This window comes from Oryx dammah, unplaced genomic scaffold (assembly GCF_014754425.2).
Source record: "Oryx dammah isolate SB20612 unplaced genomic scaffold, SCBI_Odam_1.1 HiC_scaffold_25, whole genome shotgun sequence".
Taxonomy (NCBI): domain Eukaryota; kingdom Metazoa; phylum Chordata; class Mammalia; order Artiodactyla; family Bovidae; genus Oryx; species Oryx dammah.
The window spans coordinates 20,617,939-20,632,446 of record NW_024070209.1 but is presented as its reverse complement, the minus strand read 5'-3'; the positions used below and the strand labels follow the sequence as shown (position 1 = coordinate 20,632,446).

General features: G+C 35.1%; 1 protein-coding gene across 2 annotated transcripts in view; it reads left to right on the top strand.

The window, feature by feature from the left end:
* Positions 1 to 10,091, top strand: part of HNRNPLL (heterogeneous nuclear ribonucleoprotein L like) — a 37,529-nt gene extending 27,438 nt beyond the window's left edge. For both annotated transcript variants that reach the window (XM_040224663.1, XM_040224662.1), the window contains 6 exons: positions 1,112 to 1,329; positions 4,109 to 4,230; positions 4,703 to 4,904; positions 5,640 to 5,697; positions 5,788 to 5,886; positions 8,404 to 10,091. In XM_040224663.1, the coding sequence (XP_040080597.1) occupies positions 1,112 to 1,329; positions 4,109 to 4,230; positions 4,703 to 4,904; positions 5,640 to 5,697; positions 5,788 to 5,886; positions 8,404 to 8,459 (755 nt within the window). In that variant the 3' untranslated portion in view covers positions 8,460 to 10,091. The remainder of the gene's footprint in view (positions 1 to 1,111; positions 1,330 to 4,108; positions 4,231 to 4,702; positions 4,905 to 5,639; positions 5,698 to 5,787; positions 5,887 to 8,403) is intronic.
* The last annotated feature ends 4,417 nt before the right edge of the window (positions 10,092 to 14,508 follow it).

Here is a 14,508-nt window from a genome sequence, read left to right as displayed (position 1 = left end):
GCAGTGCAGAAGATCAATCCCTGGGTTGGGAAGATCCTCTGGAGAAGGAAATGGCTACCCACTCCAGTATCTTGCCTGGAAAATCCCATGGACAGGGTGGGCTGCAGTCCATGGGGTTGCAAAGAGTCGGGCACAACTGAGTGACTAACACTTCACTTCAGGAGCACTACGATGTGTGGGTTTACATTTTTAAGTTACATCGCTCCATCTTAGTTGCTTGTTCTCAGTTCTTATGCCTCTCTTCTTCCTGCTGTAAATGTGCCCTCTGCCAACTTTTAGTATCAGTTTCTCTGGACTCCATTCCCATCTATTCCATTCACTCTAGCTTTGTTTTTCCTGTTGCTTCTAATCTTTTATGGATGGGAAAACTGAGTAGATTGAAGTTACTTAGAGTTACTCTAGAGTTAGCTAGTTGATTCTTAGTAAAGATCCTCAGAATGAGAGACATAGTTTTGTGTGTTTCTGTGACAGCAGATTCAGATATTCAAGCGTTATCTTTTGGATTCTTGATGTTTCAAAAAATGGAAGTTGCTGAATAATGATAACCTCTGAGTGTGTTTGTGGAGGGTTATTAACTAAATCTAGGCTTTTTATTTCCTAAATTATAATCAGGAGAATACAATTCTAGCCTGAAAGTACGTTAATAGTAAAATATATTCAAGGGGACAACTTCTTAGTGGAACTAAAGGTGTTGTCTGTATATAGATTTCACTGAAGATTTTATTGTATTATTCCATCCTCCAAAAGAAGTTGGCAGGTTTTTTTGAGTTTGATGGTATGATTTATATATAGTGGCCCAAAGTTTTACACTGATTCCTTTTCATCTATCCATAACCTGATCTTTTTCATCCATCCATAGCCTGATTTTTGTTAAAATCACTTTTTAAAAATAAGAACTTAAATCCTGGTGTATGCAGGTGTCTGCAGGTCAGTGTATATTGGATCTGGTGCAAATAAATACAGATTTTTGTTAATTCCCACAGGTTATATTTGAATATTCATACATTTTTTTAGTTTTCCTTGGATATGCATCAACCTAGCTAATAAGAGTTTGTTTTTGCATGTGGTGAAGTGTGTCTGCTAAAGTTTTATTTTGTTTTGTTTTTAATAGGATCCCATGGTCCATTATTACCTTTACCGAGTCGTTACAGAATGGGCTCTCGAGATACACCTGAGCTTGTTGCCTATCCATTACCACAGGCTTCTTCCTCTTACATGCATGGAGGAAATCCCTCTGGTTCAGTTGTAATGGTTAGTGGATTACATCAACTAAAAATGAATTGTTCAAGAGTCTTCAACCTATTCTGCTTATATGGAAATATTGAAAAGGTAAGTTTAATTTTTTAAGAAATTATTTTTAAAAGTTTCATTGTATATTAACTTCTTTTGCTAGGATATATAATAGGAAAATCTGAAAAGGCTGCAGATATATGTGTTTTCTCGTATTTAAGAACATGCAGGTTCTTTCAGTAGTGATCCACATAAGTTAAAAATTCATTAGGTAGAAATTTAGAAATTGTTTTCTGTTGGTTAGTGATCAGAGTAGATTGTTGGTACTAAAAATATTTTTCTATTTTTATTGAAGTATAGTTGCTTTACAATGTTGTGTTAGTTTCTGCTGAATAGCAGAGTAAATTACTAATACAAATAGAAGTCTAAAATGTTAAGTAGTTTAATCAATTACTAACATAGGCATAAAGCCTATACTTTTAAAATTACTTTAGATATATTCTGGTATTTAACATGTTGAACTGTGGAATTTTGAAAGAGCAGTTACTTTCTTGGAGCTTGGTCTAGATAAACAAGTCTCAGGACTTGGCTGTCTATGAATGAATTTTAGGAGAGTTCTAAATTGATACATCTGCCTCCCACATGCTAGACTTCTAGTATCTTCTGCAGGACAACATGCTTTTACCTCAATCAGTATTTGAAACTGACCCACTTTGATAGACTGTGTCCAAAACTTTCTGTCTGGAGGCTTTACACTCAAAAAGTAGTGAAACATTTAAATTTCACATATTTTGAAGATCTTTAAAACTTCATTGAACTTTATTTTCACCAGATAACTCTGTGCTTTCCCCAGATCCGTGGTATTTTATTGATATCTCACAAACACTTAGAAGAGTCCCTGTCACAAAGTATGTTCTAAACTATTTTTGAAAGAATCATGGAAAATTTAACTGGGGAAATGATTGGTAGTCTTCTTACCACTTGTTTGATACATTTGCTCATTTGAATTTCAGTACTGTAGTGTGTTGTTTTTTCCTGTTGTTTTAAGTGATTTTAGTATTGTTTTCACAGCAATAAAAGAAAGGACAGTGTGAGTCATAAGTGTGGGTGAGGGGGCGGGGGCATGGAATTGCTACTCTTGAGTTCTTAGTTCATTAATTCTAAAGCCTCCTTGATCTGAGACAGCAACTTGGAACATCTCTGGAAAAAAGAATTTCCACTACCTATTTGACCACGTGAAAGAGAAAAAGAAAAAAGAAAGTCCATATTTGGTTTAGGGGGTAACATAGGAATATTTCTCCTTGTATAACTAGCCAAGAATACATGCAACACATTTAGCAGCATTGAGAAAAGTAGTTTAGAGTTTTTCATATGCACATTTATCTTATACATCATCTGGGTGTTCTGTTAAGGTCCAGAAACTGCATTAATTTATAACTGATATGCTTTAATGTGTATGTTTACCTTCTTTACATAGTGTTACTTTTCTGTTTGTGCTTTTCACATTTGTAGACAACTGGAATCAGGCAATTTAATCAACATTTTTAGAGCATTGTTTTTTGTGTTGTGAACTGTTGTCTCATTTAGAAATCCAAATCACTTTCTAATAAAAACAAAATTTTCTGTATGTTATTTGAACAATTCTGGTCTCTCTCCACATCTCAAAAAATTAAAAACTTTTAAATGATACATTTTAAGCTACCATAGTCCTTTAAAGATCTATTTATGGTTAGTTTCTTCTCTTTTTTTTGAGATTTACCAGTTGAACTACATACTTCACATACATATTTGGTCACTATTACATTTGTAGAAATGTTATTGGATTAAATCAAGGGAGAGAAATTTTGCCCTCAGGAAGACAATTGATTTCAAATAAAACTGAAAAGTCCCACTACAACTGAGTTTTGTTCAAGTACAGGTGTAGTATAAAAATAGTAGGATAGCCTATTAAAATTGATAGTTGCAGTGATAGATATAAATGCTACGTTGCAATTTGTTGTGTAAGTACTCTCACTATTCCTTGAGGTTAACAGGATAGAACTGTGTTTAATACGTTATTAACATTAGTGATACTTAATAGATATTTAGGGACTTTCCAAGGCATAGGCACTATGCTGAAAGATAGTCATACTTTATCCCATCTAACCCTTATCGCATTATATACTAAAACTGGGATAATTTAAGAGGATAAATATGGCTTCTCTCAAAGATGTCATGAAAACGTGTGTTTCCTATTTTTTAAACTGCCCCTACCTTGCCTGAGCCTTCCTACTGGAAATGCTATCTCAAGGTCATTTTGTATTATTTCTCATATAGTATCTTGTTTGTTACTTGTTTGTTACTAAGGCAATAAATAGCACACTGAATAGTTGGTAATTATTATTTACTTGAACATTTCTGACCTTCCTACTTGAACATAAGCTTTAAGAAGAACATGTCTTAAAAAAAAAGACCATGTCTGTTGTGTTTGCCATTAAATCCCCAGTACATAGTACAGTGCATAATTATTAAAACATATTAGGTACTTAATAAATATTTATTGGATTTATAAATATTGATGAGTTCTGCCAAATGTTATCATTATCTCCATTTTAGAAGGAAATCTGTGGCTCAGAGAAGTGAATTGCTCTACATCACACAGTTAATAAAAGAGTCAGGGTAAGCTTGTGCTCTTCTTCAGGGTGATATACAGAATTGCAGTCTTCTGTTTTAAACTGTTGCATTTTGGTAAGAGTTAAGAGTGTCTGATAGAAGAGCAAAAAAAAAGATTCCAGGTGTTCTTCTTTACTTGACATCAACCACTTATAATGTCTTTTAGAAATTCTGTTACTGTTAAAGAGAATTAAATATTCACCTTTTGGGAATTTTGTACTTACAGGTAAAATTTATGAAGACCATTCCTGGTACAGCACTGGTAGAAATGGGCGATGAGTATGCTGTAGAAAGAGCTGTCACACATCTTAACAATGTCAAATTGTTTGGAAAAAGACTTAATGTTTGGTAATTATTTATCTTAAGTGGTAAATTTAAAAAACATCCTTTTTATTGGAGATATTAATTTCCATTTCAGAATATTTTAATGTAACTGAGGGCACATTTGAAACTAGCAGCTATAATGGTGTCATTTTAGACACTTCAGATCATATAATTTAGATTTTGTGTATTACTTATACAGTTTTATAATCAAAGCAAAATGTTAAAATGAGCAATTTTTTATTTGTTTTCTAATATGAAAATATATTCAGTAGGTTTTTCTAAGTGTAAGAGCGATTGATTAACTCAAACTAAATTTAAATATTAAATAAATGTTAAAAATAGTGAATAGTAAATATTTAAATTGTATTTAAATAGCTGCATATGCCTTTTTTATTAGGATTGATGCAGGCATATATGTTAACAGTTTGAGACTGCCAACTTGCTGCTTTTATCTAACAAAAGTATGTTCTGTACCTCTTTGATTTCTAATCTTTAGTGTGTCTAAACAACATTCAGTTGTTCCAAGTCAAATATTTGAGCTGGAGGATGGTACAAGTAGCTACAAGGATTTTGCAATGAGCAAAAATAATCGCTTTACAAGTGCTGGGCAAGCATCTAAGAATATCATCCAACCACCCTCCTGTGTGCTGCACTACTATAATGTTCCACTGTGTGTCACAGAAGAGACCTTCACAAAGGTAGGCACTGAAATGTAAATTGTGTAAAATGTTCCTGTTTCTTATTTTAAAATATGTGATGTTTTAACATCATTTTAAAGTCTCTCACTGTGCATCTTCTGCTTTTGATATTATTGGTATTTTTTTAACTTGTTTCCCTGGTGCCTCAGAGGTTAAAGTGTCTGCCTCCAGTGCGGGAGACTCGGGTTCGATTTGGTACTTAATACAGTTCATTCTTTGACCATTTTACTTTTATGGCCTCCATCCTTCATTGGTCTTCTGTTGTTTTGTGGCTCAATATTTTTGAGAATTGGAATTAGAATGAGGTATGCTTAGTCCTGAATTTATACAGTTCTTTTACCATGTCCTTAAATCTCACCCATAACAGAACTTCATATATCCCTGCATTTTCCCCTAACTGCAGGAAATACTTCAGAAAAGAATTTATTTTTCCAGAACACCACTCCCCACCTTAGGTACTCAATTAAACCCTGGTTAGCTGTGAGAATATGTATTTCAGTTACAAGTCTTGGCTTTGTTGTATAGCACTAAAATTATATACATAGTTTATAGGATATCACCATTTTAATTGATTTTCCCATGTAGCTTATTAATCTAAAAAATTTGGTTTAATTCATTCATGCCAGACTCAAAACTTTAAACGCTACCATAAAGTTTACTTTCTGGGGGAGGGGGCAAAAAAGGTAGGAATATTATTTTGGCCTTTTTTAATGGAGTTTTACATTTCTTTGACAGTTGTGTAATGACCATGAAGTTCTTACTTTCATCAAATATAAAGTGTTTGATGCAAAACGTAAGTGCACATTCCCTTTTTTTAAGTTTCCTGGTTAATTTGATGATAAGCAAATAACAAGTGGATTTGTGTTTCTTTGTACTGTTTCAGCTTCTGCCAAAACACTTTCTGGGCTTTTAGAATGGGAATGCAAAACTGACGCAGTAGAAGCCCTCACAGCACTAAATCACTATCAGATAAGAGTTCCAAGTAAGTAAAACTGTGTCAAAACTATTCAGTGGGGGTTCCTGTCCAAACACTGATGATAATTTAAAGATATCATTTCTTATTTTGTATAATATAGTAAGATTTTTAAAAGGCATATAAATTCCACAACCCCTCATAATTCTTATATTAGTGACCTTTTGCTATGTAACAGATTATCACAACATTTAGCAGCTTAAAACAGCAAGCCTTTATTTATCTTACTGTTTCTGAGAATTAATAATCTGTACAGTTTAGCTGAGTGGGTCTGGCTTTGGTCTCATAAGGCTGCAATCATTTTAAGTCTTATGACTGGGGACTGGATAATCCAGTTCCGTGCTCACTTGTGTGTTTCTTTGTAGGGACAGTCAAACCATATTGGCCATTTCGTGGTAGCTCTTTTGCCTTTTTTGAATGAGTGAGAGAGAGATGAAAGCGAAAGACCAACAAAACAGAAGGCACAGTGCCTTTCGTAACCTATTACTGGGAGTGCCATGATAGCACTTAGGCTGTGATCTGGTGGTCACACCAACCGACTGTGATACAGTGTAGGCGGAGGCTATGCAGGGCTGTGAATGCAAGGAGGTACAGAGCGTTGGGGCCTGCCGGGAGACTGACTTCCATATATCCTGTTGATCTTTTTAGAAGAAAGCAGTAAATATATATGGTTAAAGAACTCAAATGGTACATACTGGTACAGAATGAAAGATAAAGCTTTCTATAACCCCTACCCTTTCTGTCTTTTCCTTTTATTCTTCCTCTCCAGTATGTATATCTACCTTTTTAAAATTACACAAAATGGTTCTTCTATACATACTATTATGTGCCTTGCTATTTTCACTTAATATGTCTTGGAACTGTTTCTGTATCAGCACGTGTAAAACTACCTCCCCCCCCCTTTTTTTCCACCACAGAGTAGCTGTTTTTAGTAGCGATGTACCACAGTTTACTTGATTTATCCATTTCCCCTGTGATGAATACTGCTTGTTTCTAATTGTGTTTTTTCTATTACTACAATAAACATCCTAATAGTTGCATGTTTTATATTTGTAGGGCAGTTTCCTCATAGAGAGCATAAAGGTTTATGTTTTGGTAAATGTTGCTAGATTGTCCTTGGAAAAGGTTACACAAGTTTACTACCTGTGGTGTATGAAAATGCCTGCTGCCCAACACTCTTACCAATGCTGAGTGTTCTCAGACTTTCGATTTTTACCAATAGGTTAGATGAAAAATGGTATGCCACATTATTTTAGTTTGTTTCAAATGAAGTGTCACTCTCTTTATGATGGTAAATGGCCTCTTTTTTACAGTGCAAAGAATACACAAGTATTTAACTTTTGAAGCTTCATGCTGCATAATTTACTTAGCTTTATAGGGTGTTGAAATGTTATCTTTCTAAATAAAAAATAATACCAATTTTATTAGGAGTGATGATGAATGGTAGTGGGGGGAATGTGGTATGGAGTAACATATCTAGGATTTGCTTTAAAATATTCCAGCACCCGAAAAGCATATGGAGAGTAGGTAGATGAAATAAGCCTGCCAGATGTTGATAGTTAATGAAGCTTTGTAGGTGTTCATTATACTGATCCATATATTTTTTCATGATTGAAAATTTTCTTAGTAAATAATTAATAAGTAGGAATACCTCCTCTCATTTTACCTTCATCACAAAAATAGTGAGTCAGGCTAAATTTTTGATGGAAGATTTTAAAAGACTTTATATTGCATATTTGAGATATATTCAAAATATAGTATATTAATAGTAAACTCCTTGAAGACAGGTACAGTTTTTTTGTTTTTTTTTTAAATCTTCTGCAGTGTCTTGCACTTGCTGATGTATGTACTTTTATAAGAATTTTTTTAACACTAAAATTCTGGTACATTAAGATAACAGTTATTTCTTTGTATAATCAGTTGATGAAGAGCTATCTCTGCGTGTTCTGAAAAGTTAAAGAAGAATGTATAAAATGAAAGTATTTTTGTGTATTATACCACCCCTTCTTTTCTTTAGCAGTTTAAAAATTTATATGCCCTGTTGATCAGATTTAATACTTAACTCTTTTAGAACTTTTTCAGCTCATTTCTTTTACATTCCAGTCTTATTCCATTTCCCAAACTATATTTGAATTAACTTTTATAGAGTAATTACCATTGGTGATATTTTCTGCAAAGTGAGTTTTGCAAATGGACTTAGATAAGCCTAATCCTGATACTGTTTATCTGGATTATACTGTTAATTAATCATTAATTAATGATTAATTCACTTAAAAAAAACATTTATGAGTGCATCCTATGTGTCCAATGATGTTTAGAACAATAGGAGTGTAAATGGACAATATTCCAGCCTTAATTTAGCTCACCTGCTAGTAGGTATGAATGAAAGTAATCTTCTCCTTACCTTACATAGTAATTTTCCTTCTTCAAATGCTATAAAAAAGTGAAATAATTTACTCTGCTAATTCAATTTTATCATGAAAGTTTGATGAAGGAAACTGTTAACTTTGTTTTTTAATTTTACAGATGGTTCCAATCCCTATACATTGAAGCTTTGCTTTTCTACATCATCCCATTTATAAGAAGAGACGAGCATGTTAGAATTTATGTTTTACCTTTATTACAATTTTAAAGCTACACTTCATTTAAAAAAGAAACTAAAATGGTTAATCTAATGTTGCCTTGCTTTAAGATTCTGTTCTGTAATAAATACTTGGCCTTGAGTAAATTTGTTGTAAACTTAAATATTGCTTTCATTTTAACATAGAATATCATAATGTAGACTATCTACAGCTTTCTTGTAGATTATACAAATATATGATTTCTAATCTTATTTTTCTTCCACAGTGAAAATATATTTGCATTCTTAATGCTAATTATCTGCAAGTATTTTTCCATTGTGTATGAGATTAATGCAGGTGAAAGTATTGCATTTTAATATTATAGAATTCCTATTATATGTTTAGATGTTGAAGTATGTTGCAGTTATTCATATTAAACATGTATTTATTAAGTATTTTAATCAAGTTTGAGAATAACATTGCATATGTTAAATTTTAAGTACTACAGATTTAGCTGATTTTATATTTCTGAAAGGCTAACCGACATGGATACACTTGTACAGTATGCACTCAAACTTATTTAAATTGGTGTATTTTTTTTTTCTTAAGTCATTGTCCATTTGTATTGACATGCCTCTGTTTCTAGTTCCAGTTTGGCAATTTTATAAAGTTACAACAATGAGTTAATGTGTTCATCTTCATTTGTTGCATGTGACTTGATCTTGAAAACACATCTAGTATTTGGCATTGAAATTTTAATAGGAGTTATAATTAACAATTCCTCTTCTAGATAATCTGAGATCCATGGATGGGCTTTAGGGAGTCTGTGAACTCCCTAAATTTGTATGTAGAATTTTGGGTACTTGCATTTTTATTTTTTACTCTGAAATCCATCAGTAATATATGTATTTTTCTACATGGTACAAGGTATAAGGATCTAATTTTATTTTTATTCCAAACAGATAGCTATTTGTTTCAATACCATTTATTAAACATTCTTTCTCCCATTGGATCTGTTTTTTTTTTTTTTTAAAGGAACAAAACATATCTTTTACATAGGCAAGTAAGATGTAAGGACTAAGCATGGTATTGAGAGACTATACTATAACACATCTGTTACCAGGTTCATAGTTTTTTAATAATAGAAAACTGATGCAGGCATTTTATTTTCATCCTTAATAGAAGGGAGAATATGTTTTATCTATCTTGAGTAACTATGAAATCTATAGTTGGCAATAGCCAATCTCTTGATTCTGAGAGTTTTAAACAAATTTGTATATAGAAGTTCCATTTAGATCTTTTGAAAAAGCTTTATTTTGAATTTTAACAAAAAAGCAGTTTGCCTTAATCCTTTTAGAAATGATGCAGGGGTTTAAAAAAGTTTTAAGAGCTGTTGAATAGAAAGTTTTGATGGAAACTAAGCATACATTAACATTTCTCATTGCATTTTGACAACAGTGGACTAATGTCCCTTTAGCCCTCTAGATCTAGAAATTTTAAATTCAGTCTAGAAGTATTTTAGACCCTTATGGAACCCAGTAAGTTATGTTGAAGGTAACCTGTGAATGAACTTCTGTAAATGTATGGTACTGTGCTGTATACATAAGTTTACCTGACTTTATAATAAATGAAGCTTTTTTTCCCCCTCTTCTATAAATACTTTTCTACATTTGTTGTAAAATTGAGATGTCTTAATTTTAAAAGGTAACTTGTGAGTCTGGGTAATAGTTGTCTCCTTCCCTTGCCCTCTGAAAATTAAGATGGATGTCAGTGTTACAGATTATTTTGTGCCTAAGATTTTAGGAGACAAACCTGTGGATGGTTGACAGGGCTTATTTAATTTACATGTGCTTTAAGTAGTATTGACTTTACCTATGAATTCTTTTTAGTGCTTTCTCCCCACCAAAGTAACAAGTAGACTCTTCAGGTGTAATTGGGGTGGTAGGCTGGACCTTGCTGATTCATGCCCTGGTATGTCAGTCCTCTTCTGTTGCTGTCAGGAATGATTCTGACAGTTTAGTTGGGTTTTACCACTGTGTACGCTTTGGTGACACACCCTCTTTCCTTAGCCTTAACAATAGTCTTGCCTTTGTGATCTTTCAACTTTTAAGAGAACATGAAAGAGCAGATTCTATAGCTGCCCTTTTAAGAAATAGTAGCTTGGGGACTTCCCTGGTAGTCCAGTGGCTAAGACTCAATGCTCCCAATGCCTGGGTTCAATCCCTGGTCAGGATACTAGATCCCACATGCTGCAACCAAGATCGGACACAGCCAAATAAGTAAATATTTTTAAAAAGAAATGGTAGGTTTGAGTTTATTTTTTTAATACTGAAATTCCATTCCATAGCCAAATCCCATGAAACATTTGATAATAAATCTGTAGAAGTGAGTTACAGAAACAGAATATAAGCTGCCTTTTAAAATCCCTGCCTTCCTGCTGAGGGATTACCCTACCAAATAAAAATTATTTGCAGTTGTAGCTGGCATGAGACTTAGCAGTATCTTAGTGAGTTGATTATCTAAACAGTATGTTTTCTAGGACTGAACTGAGAGATGAGTGTAAGAATGACTAAATGGGGTCAATAATTATATTTCATGTTTTTATATTGTTCTCTGCAGGGATAGGTTGCTGGGTAACTGCTTCTTAGTAATCAGTGATATTCTCTTTCTAGAAGAAAATTTTGAGTGTAGAACATTATTCCATAGTAATCTAAAGCATAGATTTGCTTCATTTAAAAAGTTCAGGTGAACTAAAGTCACCCTAATTTAAACAGCATAAGGAAACTGCTGTGAGCATAGGCTGCTTTGATTATACAGTATTAGCTGTATTAGCCCAAACTATTAATTGCTCTGGTAAATGGTTAAAAGTAGTGGTCACCAGAGGTTGGGAATGGGGAGAACAGAGATTAACTGCTAATGTGTATAGGATTTCCTTTGAGATAGTGAAAATACTCTGGAACTAGATAGTGGTACTAGTTAACTACATTGTAAATGTACTAAGTGCCACAGAATTGTACATTTTAAAATTGTTAAAATGGTAGTTTTAAGTTATGTGTATTTTACTACAGTGAAAAAAAGAGTCTGGCCCAGCAATCCTTTAGTTTAAACAAGGGCCTGTGCAGTACTTCACTTTAATGCAGCTAGTTAGGTATGTTGAGAAAAGGGTGTGGGGATAATGTGGGTTAGTTTCACCCCACCAGCAGATGTAATTCCAGATCTGGCTTATGGTTTTATTGCTGTGGTGGCTGTCAGCTTCTGTTCTCCAGTCACCCTGGGCTGTGGGTCAGGGTGGGTCACGGGCCAGAGAAGAGACAGGTCTTGAGCACCATGAGCAGTTAGGGAAGGATTTGAGATGGGGAGAGGATGATTCCATGAATAGAAACTAGAATATCTTTGTGTTCCTAAACCAAAATGATGCACTGGCTGCACAGTTCTGGTTCTGCTGGGACTCTACTATGTTTTGAGCTTCCCTGACTTAATGAGTCTCAGCCTTCAGGAAGACATATTAGTGAATGTAGTCAAGTTTCCTTGAAGGTTAAGACATGATTTTACTCAATTGACTCAGTTTTATCTAGATTTTCACCTGTATGCTAACTATAGCTGTTTCAAAGTCTTGAAGAGGAATTCAGTGAGATTGATATTTATAGAAAACAATACATAGAAGCAAAAACATATATATAGTATACAAATTCTTCAGAGGGCCTTTTATTTAATATTGTTACCAAATCAAATTTGGACCCACTCACATGCACATTAAAACCAATCTGTTGACACTTGGCTGTGCTGAAAGAAGGCACATAGTTTATTCCAGGGCACAAAGCAGAGAGTCCAGGCAGCTAATGCTCAAAGAGCCCAAACTCCCTAATGACTTTCAGGGAAAGATTTTGAAAGACAGGGTGAGGGAGAGGGTTGCAGGGTATATGTTCAGTTTATGGGCATTCTTCTGATTGGTTGCTGGTGAGGTAATCAAGAGTCAGCATCATCAACCTTGTGGTTCCAGCCCACCTGGGAATTATAAGCTGGTGGATAGCCTACAGTTTTTCCACCTAGTGAAGGTTTCATTATCTGCAGAACAGTTCAAAGGATATGGCTCAGAATATTACCTATAGCTCCTGAGGGGAAACTAAAGGTCCTTGACATCGTTTAATGGCTGAGCTATCATTATTTTGTCTTGCTTGACCGTTTTCCTTTGTTTCTGTGTTTTCTCACTTCTCTGATTAAATTTATTGTTTGGAACTTGGGGAAGGCCTAGAGGCTCAAGTTATTCTGCAAATAAGAGGCATTCAGAAGACAGGCAGGGGGGTCTGTCCCAGAAAGGTCTAGTTTGTTGTTTAGTTGCTAAGTCATATACGACTGTTTGTGACCCCATGGCCTGTAGCCCTCCAGGGTCCTCTGTCCATGGTTTATAAATTCTTCAGGCAAGAATACTGGGGTAGGTTGCCATTTTTTTCTCCAGAGGATCTTCCCAACCCAGGGAGTGAACCCATTGCAGGCAGATTGTTTACCACTGAAGCCACCAGAGAAGCCTTGCTGGGTTACAAGATGAGAATGCAAATGCGTTTTGTTTTAGGCACTTGTGTGATACAGTAATAAAGCCTGAAGTATTTCTGCCTAATACAGTATAGTAGGACTGATGCAGATGTCAGTGACCTCAATCATGGTAGAGCTGTTCTTGGTAGACTTTTATAAGAATAAGTAATATCTATAGTACTGTTGCCAACACAAAATCAGACTTGTCCTACAAAAGCCTCTCATATGATTGTTTATTTAATGCTATGATATCTCAGTAAACTGCTTATATTTGTGCTGAAATTACCACTTGACCAGAAAGACTAAAATAGTTCTGTCGCCTGTTGTACTTATTGCTGCTGTGTAATAACCCTTTGCTTCTACAGTTTCTGTTCAAAACATTTTAGTGTCAGAATCAGTAAAACTTGTTAGTTTGTGTTTCTGAGGAAGGCAGAACTGCTCTGTAGTGTTGTTTCCATTATGTGTGAATGAAGACCACATGGCTTATAAATTCTAGAAAATGTACAGAGATAGCATTTTGGAGCCCCAGCCTCAACATACTTGCCACCAGGTGTGACCCATCGGAGGATTGATCTGTAACCTGGAACCGTGTCATGGGCCATGATGCTCTTCCAGTGAGAAGCAGGTGAGCATGTGATTGTGTATAAAGGAAAGGGCAGAGACTGAGGTAGGAGAGACCTGATTCCACATTGATACAATGTAGAGTTTAGGCTAGATGACATGATTTGCTAAAGAATACTATTTTAGGACTTCCCTGGTGGTGCAGTAGATAGGAATCCATCTGCCAATGCAGGGGATACAGGTTCGATCCCTGGTCCGGGAAGATTTCACATGCCATGGAGCAACTAAAGCCTGTGTACCCCAACTACTGAGCTCACATACCTAGAGTCTGTGCTCCCCAACAAGAGAAGCTGCTGCAATGAGAAGCCTGCACACTGCCACGAAGAGTAGCCACTGCTCGCCACAAGTAGAGAAAGCCTACGTGCAGCAACAGAGACACAGCACAGCCAAAAATAAAAACAAAAAGGCATTAAAAAAAATAGTTTTATTTAATTGTGGTATTTTTTCTGTTTCTTTTTTGACCCAGCAGTTACCACTTTTGGAAAGGGGCTGTTGTAATCAGTAAGGGGATAACATCAACTATACTTCAGTTTAAACAAAAAGGAAAGATAACGAACAAAAGAGCTGTACTAGCTTTAGAGCTGCTTCTCCCACTGCACACAGGCAGAGAAACTAATAGTCCTGGTGATTGCTCAGTATAGTCTTAAACCTGCTTGACCTGGGAACCTCACCAGAGTACATAGGATGCTGTGTAGCCCATCCAGTAGCTCTGCCTACAGTGGGACTTGAACTGAGAGCATAGCCCATGGCTTTCCCATCTGCAGAGCAAAACTGGTGGCTTCAGGGATCTCAGTGCGCACTTGCCTGATTCAGCTTCCCAAACAACCCATGTGGGTCCTAGCTGCTGTCCTGCTGTTCTGCAAGGGCAGGGGAGCTAACTCATAGCGCCTTGGAGTACCAAATAAGGTATCCAGTCCCA